Below are 20998 nucleotides of genomic sequence, written 5' to 3' on the forward strand. Positions count from 1 at the left end.
TGTAGTATTTTATATGTTTATATGGCTTACCTTTTTTGTATACTTACTCAATAAAAAGATTTAAAAAGAAAGAAAGAAAGAAAGAAAAAGAAAGAAAAGAAAGAATTCAAGAGTCATGAGGTAATGTTAAAATTGTACAAGACCTTAGTTAGACACCACTTGGAGTACTGTGTTCAGTTTTCGTCACATCACTACAGGAAGGATGAGGATACTTTTGAAAGTGTGTAGAGGTGATTCACCAGGATGTTGCCTGATTGAAGAGCATGCCTTATGAGAATAGTTTGAGTGAACTAGGCCTTTTCTCCTTGGAACAACAGAGGTTGAGAGATGACCTGATAGAGGTGTACAAGATGATGACAGGCATTGATCATGTAGACAGCCAAAGGCTTTTTCCCAGGGCTGAAATGGCTAACACAAGGGGGCATAGTTTTAAGGTGCTTGGAAGTAGGTACAAGGGGAATGTCAGAGGTAAGTTTTCACACACAGTGGTGGGTGCGTGGAATACACTGTCAGCGATGGTGGTAGGGGCAGATACAATAGGTACACGGAGCTTAGTAAAATAAAGGGCTGTGCAGTAGGGAAATTCTAGGCAGTTTCCAGGTTAAATGGTCGACACATCATGGCAGGCCAAAGGGCCTGCAATGTGCTGTAGATTTCTATGGTCTACATTCTAAGTATCTCAAGGCACCACAAAAACATCACTGAAACTTCTGCAAAATCTTCCAATTTTACCACAAAGGAAAGAACTTGACAGTGTCCTGATCCAGGTTAACATTCCCGGCGATTTATGCCCTAGTAGTCAATCAGCTGAGTCCTAACCTGGGCAGCAGCAGTATCTGCGCAGAAAAAAGACCCAGCAATCTACTTCCGTATCTTGCCATGAAAAACCTATGGACCATGAGGTCTATGGTCTATGAGGTCAGCAAGACTCGGTCTCAACTTAACAACTAAACAACAAAGTCAATCGGTTCCCCGGTGCAGGTCAGGCAATTTACATGCCCATCACCATTTCTTGAAACAGAATTACTACTGCGGTCTGTTACAAAAAGGTTACAGGTGGAAGATAATTCAATGACACTCTCAAACCTTTTTAAAAATATTGCCACATTCCCATTTGTGAATCCCTAGTCTGCAAATACTCATGGTATTAAGAACACTAAGGGCATTACACTGGGAATACACAGGGCCCTGAGTAATTCCAGATCATCTCACAAGCTCACAGACTCAGATGCTGTAACCTGCCCCCAACTGTGGGGAGTCTGTGGTTCCTGTTGGTTTCAGTCACCTCGGAATCCACCAAACTAGTGTGGAAATCAGTGATCCTCAATCTCAAGGTTCTTTCTCATGAGCAGTGCCTTATATGTGGTATGTGTTCTTTAACTACTGGTTACTAGTTACTACATCCCCAAAAACTACAAATTTCCATGATATGGCTATTCTGCTTGACTACTTTATAATTTTGTGACCGTTCTGCTACTACATCTTTTATTAGATTCCCTCAATATCCCAATGAGAACTATGGATTCCTTCTTTTGGATTCCCATCATTCTTGAATAATAGCTTTACACCTACAGTTTTCCAATTCCCTGGGACCTCTCTAGGATTTATGGAATTATGCCAGACTACAATCCATCTCTAGAACTCAAGAATGCCACCTCACAAGAAAGGGAGCCCGACGTTAGCGTGTATAAACAATTTACTAATATTAACTTCCATACCGTGTCTGAAGTTACTTTGAAATTGAAGTGCAAAAGTTAACTTCTAAATGAATTTGAGTTAATCTACGCTAGATTTAATGGAATTAGTTTGTTTCCACTGAGAGCCATACTTTTCTTTGTTGGAAGAGCCTTGGTCTCCGGACTCTGCTGTTTTCTTACGGGGTCCAGCACCAGACAGTGGGCAGCACGGCTTTTTCCGCACCATTTTCTCCCCTTCCTCCTGAAGCACCTTATACAAGAGGCCCCGCTGGTTCCACGGCACGTAAGCCTTAACGAAGAAGGCGGTTTCTTCCAGCCGCAGTCTGCTAGCAGTGATGTAGTCCAAAGCCGCTAGATAGGGCTGACCGTCCAGCAACCTCAGCAAGCCGCGGCCACACATGGCCCGAACGCAGCTATCCGGATGCGGCAACTCCTGCTCCACGATGGCCTGGAAGTCAGCGAGTGCTTGCCGGTGATCGCCGGCGTGCAGGTGGCAGATGGCGCGGAGGGCCATGATGGAGTTGGAGTAGGCGGCCCCATCGGACGAAGCCAGGCTCCGGCAGAGTTCGAGCGAGCCGCGCACGTCCCCGGTCAGAAGCCTGCAGTCGGCCAGCCGGATCCGTGTGTCCCGGTTAGCCTGGGCATCGACGTTGATTTGCAGCTGCAGGGCTTCGAGGACGGGCACGAGGAGGTCGGCGCCGGCGTCCGATCGGAGGTCGGGCCGGCGGCACACCGTCTCCCGGTAGTCGGCGAGTTGGGCATCGATAATGCACTTGCACTGCTCGAGGAGGGAGGCGGCGGCGGCGGGAGAGAAGAGCCGCTCGAAGTGTTTCCTGGCGAGTACCGGATCGTTCTCGAAGGCCGAGGACAGGTCACGAATAACCCGCCTCAGACAATTGCCCATGACGAAGTGGGCGGCGGCCCGGCTGATGAGGCCGGAGGTTCGGTACCGGGGGCTCGATCCATCGAGGCCAAACCCTACCGGCGCGCCGCTCCCCGCGACGTCTTCCATCCGCCGTTTCTCCATCTGGCGCGTGGCGTTCGCGCGAGGGACACCGCCGTCACGGGGCCGCGCGGCGCCGTCAGCAGCTGTCACGGCCGCCAGAAAACGGCGGCAGTCGCCAAGCAACCGGTCGTTGTGCGCGACCTTTTCTCGTTGGGACAGGTAGTGTTTGAAGGCGTGGACGACGCGCGGCACGTCAGCCTTCTGCTCGGTGGTCACGAACGCTACGGTTTCTTCCCGGCGCTTGGCGAAGGCCTGGAGGTAGTCCACGACGCCGTTGCTCGAGTGCTCGTCGGATAGGACCCAGGCCAGGGCCCGAGTTAGCAGCAAGCCCAGTGAGTGGTTCGGATGCGCATTGAGCAGGGCGTTGCAGCGGCTCACCGCCTCGTCGTGCTGCCCGTTCCTTAGCAGAGTTTCCATTCTCAGCACCGAGGCTATCAGGTTGCTGGGGTTCAATAACAAGAGGAAGTCGGTGACTATCTCAGTGTTCACGGGCGCCTCACCGGCCGGCTCGGTGCCGGTCTGGAGCGGCACCCATGTGTGGCCGGCGCACCAGCCCTCCAACACGGCAACGATGCTGGCCAGGCCGGATTCCCCCAGAGAGTGTACGTGGTGGGCTGTCGACTCGGCGTCCCGAAGGAAAGCTGCAGTGTAACAGGCGGTGGCTCTGGTTGGATCACCGCACGCCAGGTGCCGGTCGCCGTCGGCGCAGGGTTGGCCATACAGCTTCTGTTCAGACATCACAATGATTCCGAGCTGTCATCTCCCAAAGCCGAGCGAATAAACCACATCTGGAAAAGAAACATTGAAATTCCAGGTTACATTTCTCTAACTAATTCCTTCCAACCAGGGCGAACCTAACTAAATTTCTTTTCTTGTATCTTTAAAGTTTACCTTTGTCAAAACTTTAAAGGTACAAGTAAGAAACTTACTATTTTGTCCAATTGTACTGACCACTTTCTTACCAGTGCCATTGGACAAAATAGTTTTATACTGGATTTAACTTGACACCTGATTGAGTAGTTTTAGAGTTTGTCTCCTACATGCTCCAATGAGTTAACCATTGCCCCTCCAAGGATTAGGATTCAGAAGCTTATCATTATGCAGAGACAATGCATTTGCTTAATTCCTGTGGACATCACACCCTCACTTCCATTAGTGAAGTTTTGTGTGATGGATTTGGGAGTTTCCCAACTGCATCTGTCCATATTTATTTCTCAATCATCATGGTTTTATAGTCATTTCCAGACAGAACAATCAAAATTAACTCCTACCACTCTCTTGAAACTGTGACATCTGAATGTTCTTAGTTTGCACAGACATTCACTTTGTTTATTCCCCCTCACTATTTTCCCCATTCTCCCTAGTTGTGATAGAGGCCACTGACTAGAAACAATGTTTTTCTCCATAGATACTGCCTGACCTAGAGTGGCATCATGATAGCTTAGTGGTTAGCACAATGCTTTAGAGGACCAGCGATCCAGGTTCAGTTCCCACCGCCGTCTGTAAGAAGTTTGTACATGCTCCCTATGATTGCGTAGGATTCTTCAAGGTGCTCCGGTTTCCTTGCATGGTCCAGAGATGTACTGGTTAGTACGATAAATGGTCATTGTAAATTGGCTAGGGTCAAATTGGAGGGTTGCTGGGCATTGTCGTTCAAGGGGCTGGAAAGGCTTATTTCATGCTTTTATCTCAATAAATGAATATTTAAGCAACACTCACAACATGCTGGAGGAACTCAGCAGGTCGGGCAGCATCCATGGAAACGATCAGTCGACGTTTCGGGCTGGAACCCTTCATCAGGACTGTAGAGGGAAGGGGCAGAGGCCCTATACAGAAGGTGGGGGGAGGGTGGGAAGGAGAAGGCTGGTAGGTTCCGGGTGAAAAACCAGTAAGGGGAAAGATAAAGGGGTGGGGGTGGGGGAGGGGAAGCAGGGAGGTGATAGGCAGGAAAGGTGAAGAAGGAACAGGGGAAAACAATGGGTAGTAGAAGGAGGCGGAACCATGAGGGAGGTGATAGGCAGCTGGGGGAGCGACATAGGGATAGAGGAAGGGAGGGGAAGGGAATTACCAGAAGTTGGAGAATTCTATGTTCATACCAAGGGGCTGGAGACTACCTAGACGGTATATGAGGTGTTGCTCCTCCAACCTGAGTTTAGCCTCATCATGGCAGTAGAGGAGGCCATGTATGGACATATCTCAATGGGAGTGGGAAGCAGAGTTGAAGTGGGTGGCTGCTGAGAGATCCTGTCTGTTGTGGCAGACAGAGCGGAGGTGCTCTACGAAGTAGTCCCCCAGTCTGCATCGGGTTTCACTAATGTAGAGGAGTTTTTAAGATTTTTTTTTGTCTCAGAAGCTATTCAATGTCCACAACAGGGAAAATAATTGAGTTATATGGGTGAAAGTAGAAACCTGTTAACGTGCATTGTTTCATTTCTATTTAATTTTGTTCTGCTTTTCTGAATTATCTTCACAATGAGAAAGGAACATGTTTAATACTCTAGCACAAGAATCCCAAAATTTTTGAATACAAACAACAAAATTAACCTGTCTTAATCCTTCAGCAAGCATGTTTGTAAAACTTCCTCCATTAACTTATTATTGTTAGTGGCAGTGAAGGGGGATAAGAGAGGGGAAAAGGAATGTGCATCTTAATGAATTCCAGCTCTTATACTACAAATTTAAATCAATATCCTTGCTAATTCAAGAAAACAAACTTAGAAAAGGGCAGTTTCATAATACATATGGTAGCCAAATTAATATTGAGGAAAGAGTGCTTGAAAAATTGATATGGAGATTTAAATGAAAACATCATGAGCTTGTAAATAATAATTAACAATTGTAGCAAAAACAAATGTTGATCCCTTGGCAGGTGTGATAGGCAATAAAAATGATAGCTTTACCTGCAATGAAAGGTTTAGATTACCTTTCTGATTATTATACTGATATGGACAAGATTCTGAAAGGGCTAGACAACATAGAAGCATTGCTTCCTCCAATGGAAATACTGAATTAAGGGGCACTGTCAAAGGACAAGAGAAGTCAAAGCCAACATAAAAGCTGAAGACGGCATATAATAGAGCAAACATTAGTGGGAAGTTAGAGGATTGGGAAGCTTTAAAAACCTATAGAAGGTAACTAAAAAAAAGTCAGAAAAAAGATGGAATTCAAAGGCAAGCTAGCCAATAATATTAAAAAGGAAACCAAAGTTTCTTTAGGTATATGTAGTGTAAAAGAGAGTAGATATTGGACTTCCAGAAGATGATGCTGGAGAGGTAGTATTGGGGCACAAGCAGATGGCGGACAAAATGATTAAGTATTTTGCATCAGTCTTCACCATGGAAGACACTAACAGTAGGCCAGAAGTTCAAGGGTGTCAGAAGACAGAAGTGAGGAAGTTGCCAATACTAGGAAGAAGGTACTCGGGAAACTGAAAGGCCTGAAGACAAATAAGTCACCTGGACTACATGGGTTACTCCTCAGGGTTCTGAAAACGATGGGTGAAGAGATTGTGGAGACATTAGTACTGGTCTTTCAAGAATTAATAGATTCTGGCATGGTTCCAGAGGACTGGAAAATTGCAAATGTCACTCCACTCTTCAAGAAGGGAATGAGGCAGAAGAAAGCAAATTATAGGCCAGTTTGTCTGACCTCAGTGGTTGGGAAGATGCTGGAGTTGACTGTTAAGGATGTGGTTTTAGGGGAACTTGGAGGTCTTTAACAAGATGCCACACGAGGCTGCTTAACACTAAGCAGGTGGTATCACAGGATTGATACTACCATGGATGAAGCATTGGCTGATTGGCAGGAGCAAAGAGTAGGAATAAAGGAGACCTTTCTAGTTGGCTGCTGGTGACTAGTGTTCCACAGGGGTCTGTGTTGGGACTGCTTTTTACATTATATGCCAGTAATCCAGATGACGGAATTGATGGCTTTGTGGCTAAGTTTTCAGATAATACAAATATAGGAGGGGGGACAGGTAGTGTTGAGGAAGTAGAGAGGCTACAGAAGGACTTTGACAGATTAGAAGAATCGGCAAAGAAGTGGCAGATGGAATACAGTGTCAGGAAATGTATGGTCATGCAATTTTGTAGAAGTAGTATGTGTACACTATTTCCTAAATGAAGAGAAAATTCAAAAATCTGAGGTGCAAAGGGACTTGGGAGTCCTCAAACAGGATTCCTTAAAGGTTAATTTGCAGGTTGAGTCAGTGGTGAGGAAGGCAAATACAATGTTAACATTCGTTTTGAGTGAACTAGAATATAAAGGAATGGATGTAATGTTGAGGTTTCAAAGCACTGGTGAGGCCTTACCTGAGTACTGTGAGCAGTTTTGGGACCCGTATCTATTAAAGGATATGCTGACATTGGAGGGGATTCAAAAGAGGTTCACAAAAATGATTCGGGGTTGAAAGGCTTATTATATGAGGAGTGTTTGATGGCTCTGGGCCTGTACTCCCTGGAATTCAGAAGAATGAGGGTGGGGTTCTCATTGAAACCTATCAAATGTTGAAAGGCCTTTCTAGAGTGGGTGTGGAAAGGGTGTTTCCCATGGTGGGGAAGTCAAGAACGAAAGGACATATCCTCAATAGAACGTAGATGACGAGGAATTTTTTTTTAGCCAGAGTGGTGAAGCTATGGAATTTGTTGCCATAGGCAGCTGTGGAGGGCAAGTCATTGGGTATATTTAAGGCAAAGGGTGATAAATTCTTGCTTAGTCACGGCATGAAGGGATATGAAGCAAAGGATGGAAATTGAGGCTGAGAGGGAAATTGGATCAGCCATGATGAAATGGCAGAGCAGGCTCGATGGCTCAAATGGCCTAGTTCTACTCCTGTATCTTATGGTCATACAGACAGTTGCCATTTAAGATTAAATGGGGAAAAACCTTATAGTTGTATACGCATAAGAGTTGGAAACTTCCTACTGCGGAATGCTATAAAGGCTAAATACTTTAAAGGCTGGGAAGGGCAGATTGTAAAGGAGTCTGTAATTATGGGAATCAGGCTGGAAAGTGGAGTTGAGGCTAAGATCAGCTTGAACACAACTGCATTGAATGGGCAAGCAGATGGAAGGGCCTGTTCATGCTGATCTTTGTTCATGGTGGAAGAGTCAAATAAGTTATCAATTTGGACCAATTTCCTCTCACAAGTAAATGATACTTGTCACGCTGAGAATTCTGTTACTATGTGCTGAAAGTAGCACATCAACCTTCAAGCATTTCTGCATTTAAAGAAAAAAAACAAATGTTTTGTAAATTACATCTCTCAGATTACCAAATTTATTGGTAGCTCCTATGAGCCATGAATAGTTACTGACTACTTGGAGGTACATAAAATGTATGCACTCTTGTGGAGGTCAACTGCCCTTGCCAGTAATCAAGTTCTACATCATCTTCAAGCATCTGTATGTTAGGCATGATTGGAACCTGTTTCCAATTGTTTCTGTAATAGCCTCACATATGAAGAGCTGACGAGTGTACCATCAAATGCCACTGGCCATGGCTATCTTCAAACAATAAATATCAAGTCACCTCCGGCATCACTTTAACTAATCAAGCTTGTATTCCTCCAAGGCCAGTCACCTCTTGTTTTGTCAACCTCTGACATTTGCAAGCTCTGACTAATGAGGTTTCAAGTTATGATTCCAGGAAATAAACCTAGGCACTTTCATATGTGCTTAAGAGGTATGAGACACCAGGAGACAATTTGAGTAGAAAAGGTTAAAAAGTGCTTTAGTTAACTTTATAGAGTTGCATTAAATATATTGAGCCCATGATGTCATTTCTTGAAGGGTTATATTAAGTCAGTCTTATTCCAGCAAAGCGATATAATGGTATTCATGCAGGAGTAGATATCCGTCCTGTATCATTTAAGGCACATGATGGTGCATACCTAGTTCCACACATTATAGTACAGGAAGCTGCTATTTGCCTCATCAAGTTCATGCCGACTTAAAGAAGAAAAACTATCATTTAAATTCCTTTGTTTCATTCCTGAGTGGATCTGCAATTTGTCTATCATGTCCATCAATTCACTCCTTTTGTTCTGTTGCCAATCGCCTTCACCAAAGCAATTTCCTGTAGCCAATTGGGAATGAGGGAGGAAATGAAAGCACAGAGAGGAAACCCGTGTGGTCATGGGAAAAATGTGAAAACTCCAAATGGCTGATGTCAGGATCAGACATGAGGCCTCAGAGCTTAAAGCAGCAGCTTTAACTGCCTTCCATCATGGGTGGCGTTCAGATAGAGACATACTACTAGGGTGGTTTTCACAATCAATTGGTAACAAGCCCTTGAGCTGACATAACAGAAAAGAAAGCAATAAAAGCAGTTTATATATACTTAGAAACATAGAGAGCCTACAGCACAATACAGGCCCTTCAGCCCACAAAGCTGTGCTGGACATGTCCTTACCTTAGAACTACCTAAGCTTACCCATAGCCCGCTATTTAATTGAACTTAGTCGCCACTTAATTTACCAAAAATACATGCAAATATTCACTGAATGAGGTTTTTTTGGGACACCAAAGATTTTCATTGCTTACTTAACAGTCTGGAGTTCTTAGTTTGCCAGGTAAGTGGTAGCAAGAAATCCAACAACCAACAGAATCAGCTAATGTAATGATGGTTCTATAATCCTGCAGTGCCCAAACCATTTGGATTTAAGGAGCCATTTTCAAATTGGAACAGCAATTATTGCTGGCAGTTCTATATGATGCTTGTTTGACATCACTTGCACAAAATCCTACTACATGGTTAAGCCCCACATGGACCTTATCTGGAAGCATCTGTTCCCTCCAAGTTGATGTTCTTCTCCATTTCGACATTGATTTTGACCACACCAACATACGACTTCAGACCCATGAGATGCCATTTTCCTTAGTTACTCCTCACCTTGGTCAGGATAAACCCATCTGTACCATTTCTCAACCTTCTCTCAATCTCCACAGTATTGAAAATTTTAAAGTATATCCCATTGTTTATGGTGAGTCTTGTATGTGATGCATTGTCTATTTCCCCTTTAAAAGGGGAAATAAAAAAAGGGGAAATAAAATTGTCATTTAGGCTAATTTAGCTTGAGGGGTACAGTTTGCCTATCTTTATTCTAATCTGAAAGCCAAAACATGGAAGTGCTGCACCTGTGATTAGTTTAAACCTGTCACCTTTGCAAATGATAATGCTACAAACAAATGTGAAACCTAATGGTAGCTAGAGAAAAGGTTATGGGGAAGTTGCTGAATCATTAAACCAAGTGGTCAGTTCCTCAAACACTCAATTATATTGACAATTTCTTTAAAATTGCACAATGGACCATAATAAAGTGAGAGGCCCATATGAAAATGTCATGCCCTTCATACAAAGTTCACCTCTGCTTAATCAATCATTCCTTTTAATGCAAATTTGAACAATAACTTTCTACAATATGCCAGAACACAGTTTAGCAGTAGACAGATTTAATTAACTTTTAATAGAGCACTGACTTCACACATATTCTATACATTAACTTGTAAGGCAAATGAAAATATATTGCCTATAAGCATAGCAGACCTGTCTGAGACAGTACTGGACAAGCTCTACAAGAAACAGATGGCTTGTAAGTTAGGTAGAATTAATCTATTCTTTCCTGTGAATGAAAGGAGTTGTCAGGATGCTTCACTTTGCGTTGAATTTATTGCTTGAGGAAAGGTTCTTCTCTTGAAGGAAAATTGGTGAGTGAAAACTCAGCTCATCTGCTAAAAAATTATTCAGTCACAAGCACCGATCATGTAGAATACACGATCAGTGATAAAATTAAACCATCTGATTTTAATTGCCTTTGGGATTTTTACTTTAACAGATTCACTTCTGAATCCTCTTGTTCCAATTTATACAAATATGACAAAAACTTCCAGACCAGATTAACTTCCATTGCTGAGTGAGTGTGCAGATAAACTTGGAGTTGGAGTTGTATTTTACCTTATTGGAATTAAGAGGATTCAGATCTTAGGAAGTAAGGAGGGAAGTGAAGTAGCAAAATCTACGTAGAAACAGAAAAAGTGGTTATGGAATTGAAACCATGCATCAGAATCCTTCCCTCCTCCTACTGATCCTGCTCAACCTGCTTAATTCCGCCAACAAATTATTTATGCTCCAGATTCCAGCATTTGCAATCTCATGTCACCAAAGTGCTGATATCCTGATATAAAAGCTTCCACCCTGTTAGGGATGGCAAGGCCGATTTGATCAATTGATTTAAGTGACCCAAAGCCAGTAGTAACTCAAATGTGGGAAGTTCAAAATATACCTTTTACTTGAGAAGGCTCACCAGATTTCAGTAAAATAAGAGACATTTACAAACAGAAACAGAAGACCTGAGGGGTATTTTCCCATTTTAGTCAATGCATAGAATACTAGAAAGCCAGCCGGTGGTGTAATGGCATCCTCACCGGACTTTCAGGCGAATGGCCCTGCTTTTGAATCTGGCCAGGACCTTACATGCTTTCCATCCATGCTGGATTGAGCATCAAGTTAGGAACTCTGCCTTAAAAAAAAAACAGACTAACACTAATGAAATGACAAATGCTGCCTGATACGCCAAAGGCATGAAGAGGAACTCCATAGAATAGTAAAGAGGTTATGCTAGTCTCATTACAGCATACAGTTCTGGTCACCATGTTACAAAGATGTGTTTGAACTCGCAAATGTAAAGGAGAGAAGTGGCTGGGGAAAAAAAAATCACACTGAGTTAAGATTTGATAAGCCAGGATTCCCCCCCGCCCCACCGCCAAACTTAGAAGGCTGAATGATGACTTTATTTGAGGTGCACAAGATTAGAGGACTAGATGGAGTAACTCATTTCTCACGGGAAGAGGTAAGAACTTAGAACCAGTAATTTAAAGTATTTGGTAGAGATACTTTGGTAGACAGATGTTACATGGGATAGGGTAAGAGGTGAAATAAATTCTCCCTAAATTGAACCTCTGTAACCGATTGCCATAAAGAATAGTAGAAAATCCCTGCCCTCCTATATGCTTCTGAGACTTTGATTGCCTACAACAGGTAGAGGAAAGGTACCACAACACTTGTCTTCTCACTGGAAGGATAAACAAAATACTTGCAGTATCATTTCCCAGGCTAACATCTATGCACTGCTCCCAAGTTACACTCAGTTGGCTACATTTGGTCATTCACAAGCCTGACGCAGACTGCCTAAATTGATACAACTGCAAAGTCTGATATAAAGGGATTACAGGGTAAAAGGTGGGGGCGGGGGGGAGGGGGGGGAGAATATGTGCTCAAACCTTAGGAAAAAAATGCATTGTCTTCACTGACTCCTGAAAATCTCTCACATGTGGTTGCTCAAACAGGGCATTCATGATACTATTGAATCCCAAAGCCATGCATCAGGAGAGTGCTGAAGTCTTCTATAAAGTACAGAGGTAATGTGCTACCCACTTGCTTCCCTGGCCAGGCATCACCTGACACAATTCTGGAAGAGACTGCGGTTCCCATGTCTTCATTAATTACCTCAGCAACACTGGAGTGGAAGCAAATCATCCTCAATGCCAAGCAACTAGCCTAGAAGCAAATGCTGAAACTCGTGTTTAATCAGTATTTCGATGTATACATTAAAAAAAATCATAATCCATAGATTCATAGACCCAGTGCTGGAAGGTTGGATTAGTTGAGTTATCTTTTTCAACTGGCATGGACACCATGAGTTTCTTTCCATATTCCCTGTCACTTTTGAAGATCATAAAGTTACTGGACTCATTGAAAAGTGAAATCAGTTTTTTTTTAAAAAAACACAAAAACTTACCAGAAATCTTGAAAACATGACCATGGGACAATAATACCTTTAGAAACAAACCTATGATCTGATAAAACAAGACCATTAGAGGATACTATCATTAGAAACAAACCTTGAGGTCTGATTTAAAGGGGGCATTGCTTTGTTGGTGATAAGCCTTGTCCTTTGGCAAACCTCACATTTTATAAAAGGTAATACATGCTTGTGTGTGTATATACAAACCCCATTTCCAGAAAAGTTGGGATATTTTCCAAAATGCAATAAAAATAAAAATCTGTGATAATGTCAATTCACGTGAACCTTTATTTAACTGACAAAAGTACAAAGAAAAGATTTTCAATAGTTTTACTGACCAACTTAATTATATTTTGTAAATATACACAAATTTAGAATTTGATGGCTGCAACACATTCAACAGAAGTTGGGACAGAGTTAAAATAAGTTTGAAAAGTGCGCAGAAAAGTCATGCTACTGTGACAATTATAGCCACCTGGGCTCGGGAGTACTTCGGAAAACCATTGTCACTCAACACAGTCCGTCGCTGCATCCAGAAATGCAACTTGAAACTGTATTATGCAAGGAGGAAGCCATACATCAACTCTATGCAGAAACGCCAGTGAGTTCTCTGGGCCCGAGCTCATCTCAGATGGACCGAAAGACTGTGGAACCGTGTGCTGTGGTCAGATGAGTCCACATTTTATCTAGTTTTTGGAAAAAAAACAGGCATCGAGTTCTCTGTGCCAAAGTTGAAAACGACCATCCAGATTGTTATCAGCGAAAAGGTGCAAAAGCCAGCATCTGTGATGGTATGGGGGTGCATCAGTGCCCACGGCAGGGGTGAGTTGAGTTGCATGTATGTGAAGGTACCATTGACTCTGAGGCGTATATTAGGATTTTAGAGAGACATATGTTGTAATCAAAGCGATGTCTCTTGCTGGGACGTCCATGCTTATTTCAACAGGACAATGCCAGACCACATTCTGCATGGGCTACAACAGCGTGGCTTTGTAGACAGAGTGCGTGTGCATGACTGGCCTGCTGCCAGTCCAGATCTATCTCCTATTGAAAATGTATGGCGCATCATGAAGAGGAGAATCAGACAACGGAGACCACGGACTGTTGAGCAGCTGAAGTCTTATATCAAGCAAGAATGGACAAAATTTCCAATTGCAAATCTACTACAATTAGTATCCTCAGTTCCAAAACGATTAAAATGTGTTATTAAAAGGAAAGGTGATGTAACACAATGGTAAACATGCCTCTGTCCCAACTTTTGTTGAGTGTGTTGCAGCCATCAAATTCTAAATTTGTGTATGTTTACAAAATACGATTAAGTTGGTCAGTAAAACTATTGAAAATCTTTTCTTGGTACTCACTTCTGCAAATGCTGCTTGATCCACTGGGTTCCCCAGTCAGATTGATTGTTCTGCAGATTCAAAAAAAAATTGAATTTTACAAAAACTATACATAAACAGACAAATAATCAAGGTGTAGAAGAAGGCAAACTGTATAAATAAAAACATGAGTTATAAAGAATCCTTGAAAGTAAGTCTGCAGCTGTAGAAGTGGAGTTATCCATGTCACCAGGAACCTGATGGTTGTAGGGTAATAACTGTTCCTGAACCTAATGGTGTGGTACACAAGGCTTCTGTACGTCCTGTCCAATGGTAGTAGCGAGAAGAGGGCTGGATGGAGAGGATCTTTAATGGTGGATTTTGTCTTCTTTTGGTAGTGCTCTTTGTAAGTATGCTCAACGGTGCTTCCAAAGTGAGTTTGTATTCTGTTATAATTTACATGTGTGTGGGCACGTGGCCAAGTGGTTACGGCATTGGACTAGTGACCTGAAGGTCATGAGTTCGAGCCCCAGCTGAGGGAACGTGTTGTGTCCTTGAGCAAGGCACTTGATCACACATTGCTCTGCGACGACACTGGTGCCAAGCTATATGGGTCCTAATGCCCTTCCCTTGGACAACATTAGTGTTGTGGAGAGGGGAGACTTGCAGCATGGGCAACTGCTGGTCTTCCATACAACCTTGCCCAAGCCTGCACCCTGGAGAGTGAAGACTTTCCAGGCACAGATCCATGGTATCGCAAGACTAACGGATGCCTTAATTAATAACTTACAGATGTTAGAGATGATATATTCCAATCAGTCAATTGATTTAAATCAGTGGTTCTCAATCTTTTACTGCTCATGGCCCACTGGTGACTTTCATTTACCAATGTGGCCCCCACCCTCCATAGTCTCCATTACTAGCTGGTATTTTTTTTGGTTAACTGTACAATTATTATAATGTACAGTCAAAATTTATGATTTAACTGGTTATAGGCATATGTTAAATACGTCAGTTGTATTTGAAAAATAAAACTATTTCAAAGCTCTGAATAGGTTTGTCAACCAATAATAGAAAAAAGTGCTTAATATTGTTACTTTGGGTATTTAGTGAGATCTTTGCAACTGATACAAGTAAGTTTTTGAATAGCTGGTTGTAACTTGGTTAAAGGTAATCAAAGATCACCTCTTTTCACATATCAAGATAGTTAGGAGCTTTTGATAACAGGTGAAGAGCTTGAATAAAGCCACAAAGTTCAAAGTAAATTTATTATCAAAGTGTATATATGTCACCATATATAACCCAGAGATTCATTTTCTTCTGGGCATACTTAGTAAATCCAAGAGCCATAAAAGAATCAAAGAAAGACTACCCAACAGGATGGACATGCAACCAATGTGCAAAAGACTACAAGCTGTAGAAATAATAAATTAATAGGCAATAAATATCAAGAACATGAGATGAAGAGTCCTTGAAAGTGAGTCCATAGGTTATAGGAACAATTCAGTGATGGGACATGTGAAGTTGGTGAAGTCATCCCACTGGTTCAAAAGCCTGATGTTTGAGGGATAATGACTTCCTGAATCTGGTGATGCGAGTCCTGAGGCTGTTGTACCTTCTTCCTGATGGCAGCAGTGAGATGAAGACATGACCTGGGTGGCGGGGTCCCTGATGATGGATGCTGGTTTTCTGCATGGTGGGGAGGCGGGAGGGATTTACCCTTGATTGACTGTGGTGAATCCTATTTTTGTAGTATTTGCCATCCAAGGGCAATGATGCTTCCATACCAGGCTGTGATGCAACCAATCAATATACTCTGCACCACACATCTATAGAGGTTTGTCAAAGTTTTAGACATCATGCTGAATATACACAAACTTGTAAGGAAGTGGAGGTGCTGCTGTGCTTTCTTCATAATTGCTCTTACATACTGGGCCCAGGACAGGACCTCTGAAATGATAACACTGAGGAATTCAAAGTTGCTGACCTTCTCTACACCTTCGATCCCCCAATGAGGACTGGCTCAGGGACCTCCAGTTTCCTTCTCTTGAAGTCAATAATCAGCTTCTTAGTCTTGCTGACATTGAGTGAGGTGTTGTTGTGGCACTACTCAGTCAAATTTTCAATCTCCCTCCTATATACTGATTTGTAGAGCGAGTAGAACAGGAGGCTAAGTACACAGTCGTGTAGTGTACCTGTGATGATGGAAATTGTAGAGGAGATGTTGCCAATCGAACTGACTGAGGTCTGCAAGTGAGGAAATTTAGGATAAAATTGCACAAGGAGGCATTAAGGCCAAGGCCTTGAAGCTTATTGATTAGTTTTGAGGGGATGATAGTATTGAATGCTGAGCTGTATTCATTAAAGAGCTTCCTGACGAATGCATCTTTGCTCTTCAGATGTTCAGGGTTGAGTTAAGAACCTATGAAATGGCATCTGCTCTGGACCTGTTGTGCTGGTAGGCCAATTGGAGCGGATCCAAGTTGCTTCTCAGACAAGGGTTGATATGTTTCATCACCAATCTTTCAAAACACTTCATCACAGTGGTTGTAGGTACTACTGAATGATAGCCATTGAGGCAGATTACCACAGTGTTCTTAGGCACCCATTATAATTAAACTAGATTAGAGGTAGGAAATCCAATTAAAAAGAACTTTGCTTTCTCCCAGAGCTGCGCAAACTTATTTTGAATATCAAGAGTTATCCAGAAATTTTGCTTGAGTTGTTGTATCACTCTGCAGCCCAGTAAGGCATTTTGCAATGTGGTGTCAGCATCATTCAAATTCACCCCAAATGAATCCACCAATTTAGAATGTGCATCGCCAACAGGTCTCTGAACTTAAATTTCATATCAGTTTGCAGTAGTTTTAAATGATCAAGCTATACAATTAGATCATCTTGCAATTCTATTTTAAGAGTGGCCAGTGAAAGAAATTGCATAAACTCACTACATCCAATGTTGCTGCTGAAAACTTTGAGTTTTCCAAAGCAAGTGGTAATAACCTCTTTGCATGATATGAGATTGTACCCTCCCCCCACCTCCGTAACCATTTCATAAATTCAGTTTTTCAAATATCAGACAGGTAACGTGTCAGACATTAACACATTTTTCTCCAAGCTGCTTATCGCTTAGAAATGCTACAATACTACCCCAAAGTGCAACAAAGCCACAAAGACAATTACTTTAGATAACCATTGCACCTCTGTATGCATTAGTAGCTGTTCAAGGTCTTCGTTTGCTTCACAATTTTCATTAAAACTATAATCGTATCATGGCCTTTTCAGAAACTGCTGGGCTTCCAGTTTCTTTTTTTTATATATTTGTGGCCCCTAAAAAACCTGGCATGGCCCCCTGGGGGAACCGTATGGCGCACATTGAGAACGACTGATTTAAATGACTCATTTAATCGTTAGGATTTGTGGTTTCATCCATCTGTCTCAACCCCAAGTTTTGGACCAATTTGCCACAATCAAGACAGGGCAAGTACCAAATCCAGTAACAATCAAAAGACACTGAACAGCTCATCCATTGTATTGGGTGGTTACAAAAGCGAAAGTGTACACCCGAACATGACACTCAAGTACCTTTTGGACCAGATGGTTATCAAATGCTAACAGATCTTGAAATTAATGTACCGGTATTCTCTGTTTGTGACAAAAAAAAATCAGCATTGGAAACTGCTCTCCAGCGAGACCAAGTTACTCTTCTGACCGCGCGCTCTTACTTGTGGAGAAAGTTTGTAATACTGTCATATTTACTGTTCCAATGATTTCATTCACCAAGTGTATTCCTGTTTATTTTTTTTAAACCGTAGGGACACCGTTGGATATTTAAAAGCACTGGGATGCTTGGAAAGATGCACAATTACCTTCCCATTAACCTCACGAGAAGTTCAACTCTCAGCTGATCTTACGGCATATTTTTTTTAAAATTGAAAACAGGCCAACCTGAATGGTTAAAAAGGACGGATCACTTCAGTTTCACACTACACCAGCCGAACGGTATAAAATGTAATTAGAATTCTAATGCCTCTCTTCAAAAAGCAGAGTAGTCATCATATCATTATAGCTCGCTTATATGCAAATTAATCTATTACCCTACCGGCTCCTCCATTTATATTCCAATTACGTCCGGGTAACATTTCCGTTTAGAACTTGAATTTATTATCAGGATTTTTTTTTTGACTGGCTAATTGGTTCTACTTTGAAATCCCTCGAATTCCGATTGAACAGAATAACTTTTCTGTCGTTTGCTGCTGAAGTAACACTTACCTTTCCGTAAGAGATCAGTTGAGGGCTTGATCGACGTTGATAAGCTCCACCTTTATTCTGACAACAAAATTTCTGTGCACGTTTGTAATTGCAATCGCTGGGCTCGATTCCAGATCTAATCTGTGTAAAGGTGCTTTGCTGCTGGGATTTCCCTTTTGTCCCTTTTACCCTTTTTACTCCGATACAAAATCGTAACCAGCCAGCTGATCGATTTCAATACCACGTGGCTTTCGTTGCCTAGGCTACAAGCAAGCACAACGGAGCGCTGACGATGCAATATGAGCCAATTTAAGAGCGTGCCAATCCCAAACAACATAAGATGTTTGTTCCCCTCCGCTTGTTGTACTGAAAGCTCTGTTAAGTGTTAATTACGAGGGAAAAGGTAATGCATTTCACAAACACTTGACTTCTAGAACATTTAATAAAATAATTTGGAAATGTCTCTTGTTCAAAGTTCAAAGTAAACTTAATATCAAAATGTGTATATGTCACCATATACAAGCCTGAGATTCGTTTCCTTGTTGGCATACTCAATAAATCCAAGAACCATAATTGAATCAATGAAAGACCATACGCGAAAGGGCAGACAAGCAACTAATGGAGTATGCAAAAGACAGCAAACTGCAAATACAAATGAGAAAATAATAATAAATAAATAAGCAATAAATATCGAGAACATGAGATAAGAGTCCTTGAAAGTGACTCCATTAGTTGTGGAGACAGTTCAGTGATGGGGCAAGTGAAGTTGAATGAAGTTATCCTCTTTGGTTCAAGAGCTTGGTGGTTGAGGGGTAATAACAGTTCCTGGACCTGGTACTGTCAGTCCTGAGGCTCCTATACCTTGTTCCTGATGACAACAGCGAGAAGACAGCATGACCTGGGTGTTGGGGGTCCCTGATGATGGATGCTGCTTTCTTGTGACAATGCTCCATGTAGATGCACTCAATGGAAGAGAGGGCTTTACCTGTGATGGACTGGGCCATATCCATTGCTTTTTGTAGGAGTTTACATTCAAGCACAGTGGTGTTTCCATACCAAGCCATGTTGCAACTAGCCAATATGTTCTCCACCAGCATCTATAGAAGTTTGTCGAAGTATAACATATCATGCCAAATCTTTGCAAGCTACTCAGAAAGTTAGGTGCTGCCATGTATCTTCATAATTGCACTTGTATGTTGGGCCTAGGACAGGATCTCTGAAATAATAACACAGAGGAATTCAAAGTTGCTGACCTTCTCCACCTTTGATCCCCCAATATGGACCTCTGGTTTCATCCTTCTGAAGTAAATAATCAGCTTCTAGGCCCTCATGTCATTGAGTGAGAAGTGGTTGTTACAGACATCCCACCTCTCCTGGAAGTTCCGGGAGTCTCCCTGATGCCCGCAAATTATATACAATATCACGGAAATCAATTTTTTGAGAGCGAGCGAGAGAGAGAGCGCGAGAGAGACCACGAGAGCAAGAGAGAACGAGCGTGAGAGTGACCACGAGAGAGAGAGAGCATGAGAGTGTGCGTGAGAGAGACCACAAGAGAGAGAGAGCGCGCGCCATGGGAGAGTTCCAAAAAAAGAAAATATAAATCATACGTCACCCCAGACTACAGTAAAGTGTACCCCTGCCTAATAGGGGTCAAAAATAATGACAGTGTTGCTCGCTGCGCTGTTTGCAACAGTGACTTTTCTATTGCCCATGGTGGGTTAAGACTGTAAAAGACATGTTGAGGTGAGTTTAACAGGTGTCATTCGTTCATTAGCATAGCTAACATTACTTAAACTAGCTGGCTAGCTGCTAAGGAGCTACTCTATTGTAGACATCCCACCTCTCCTGGAAGTTCTGGGAGTCTCCCGCAAATTGATGGTGCTACCTCCCTGAAATAAGTTTTTGCAGGGTGGGATGTCTGTTGTTATGGCACCACTCAGCCAGATTTTTAGACTCCCTCCTATATGCTGATTCACCACCTGTGTTTCAGCCAAAAACAGTGGGGTCATCAGCAAACTTATACATGGCATTTGAGCTCTACGTAAAGTGAGTAGAGTAAGGGGGCTAAGCACAAAGCCTTATGATGCATTTGTGCTGATGGAGATTGTGAAGATATTATTGCCAATCTGAACTGACTGGAGTCTGAAAATGTGGAAATGGAGGATCCAGTTGCTCAAGGAGGCATTGTGGCCAAGGTCTTGAAGCTTACTGATTAGTTTTGCAGAGATGATAGTACTGAATGCTGAGCTGTAGTCAATAAAGAGCATCCTGAAATATGCACCTTTGCTTTTCAGATTCTCCAGGGTAGAGTGAGGAGCCAATGAAATGGTATCAGCTCTGGTTATTGTGCTCTTGTTAATTAGGAAAAATACAGCAACTAATTTATGTACATCAAAATCTCACAGATAACATTATGTTAATGACCCAATCATTCAGTTCTGTTCTGTTATGTTGAACCAGAACACCAATAGTAGAGCCAGGCCTGATGTAATGCATCCAGGCCCTGCTGGTAGAAATAGATGACACAAAGAATCAGAATCTGCCTGTAACTGTCACCATTTGGTCTCATTCTGTAAGAGATATTTGTCGTTTCCACTCCTCCAACATGAAACTCCCTTTTTTCTTCCCCTTTCGCAATTCCATAAAAAACCATATCACTTCATTCCACAGTCGCAGCCTGACCCGCTGGTGCTTCCACCATTTTCTGTTTTTATTTCTGATTTCCAGCATCTGCAGTATTTTTATTTCTCCATGTAAAATACGTTGCTCTTTGAAATAATGGCATGGGCTCTTCTAATCCACTCATGAAGGAAAACAGAGCCATTGATTAGCACCCATTTCAAAAGACTGGCATCTTCACCTATGTAGAACTCCATCAGTAGTTCTCAGGGTTGTCAGGACAGATTTCCTGCTCCACTCCCAA

General features: G+C 42.4%; 1 protein-coding gene and 1 long non-coding RNA gene across 3 annotated transcripts in view; one reads left to right on the plus strand and one right to left on the minus strand.

Moving 5' to 3' along the window:
• Positions 1-18287, minus strand: part of ttc34 (tetratricopeptide repeat domain 34) — an 81176-nt gene extending 62889 nt beyond the window's left edge. For both annotated transcript variants that reach the window (XR_010016068.1, XM_063033033.1), the window contains exons 1-2: positions 18097-18287; positions 1829-3491 (exon numbers count right to left, since the gene is read on the minus strand). Coding sequence is in view for 1 of the 2 variants with exons in the window: in XM_063033033.1 (XP_062889103.1) it covers positions 1829-3441 (1613 nt within the window). In the remaining variant the exon portion in view is untranslated. The remainder of the gene's footprint in view (positions 1-1828; positions 3492-18096) is intronic.
• The window catches only part of LOC134337792 (uncharacterized), a 129733-nt gene that overhangs the window by 106560 nt on the left and 2175 nt on the right, over positions 1-20998 (plus strand). The gene's annotated exons all lie outside the window — the stretch shown is intronic.

The sequence above is a fragment of the Mobula hypostoma genome, chromosome 25 (assembly GCF_963921235.1).
Source record: "Mobula hypostoma chromosome 25, sMobHyp1.1, whole genome shotgun sequence".
NCBI classification, from domain to species: domain Eukaryota; kingdom Metazoa; phylum Chordata; class Chondrichthyes; order Myliobatiformes; family Myliobatidae; genus Mobula; species Mobula hypostoma.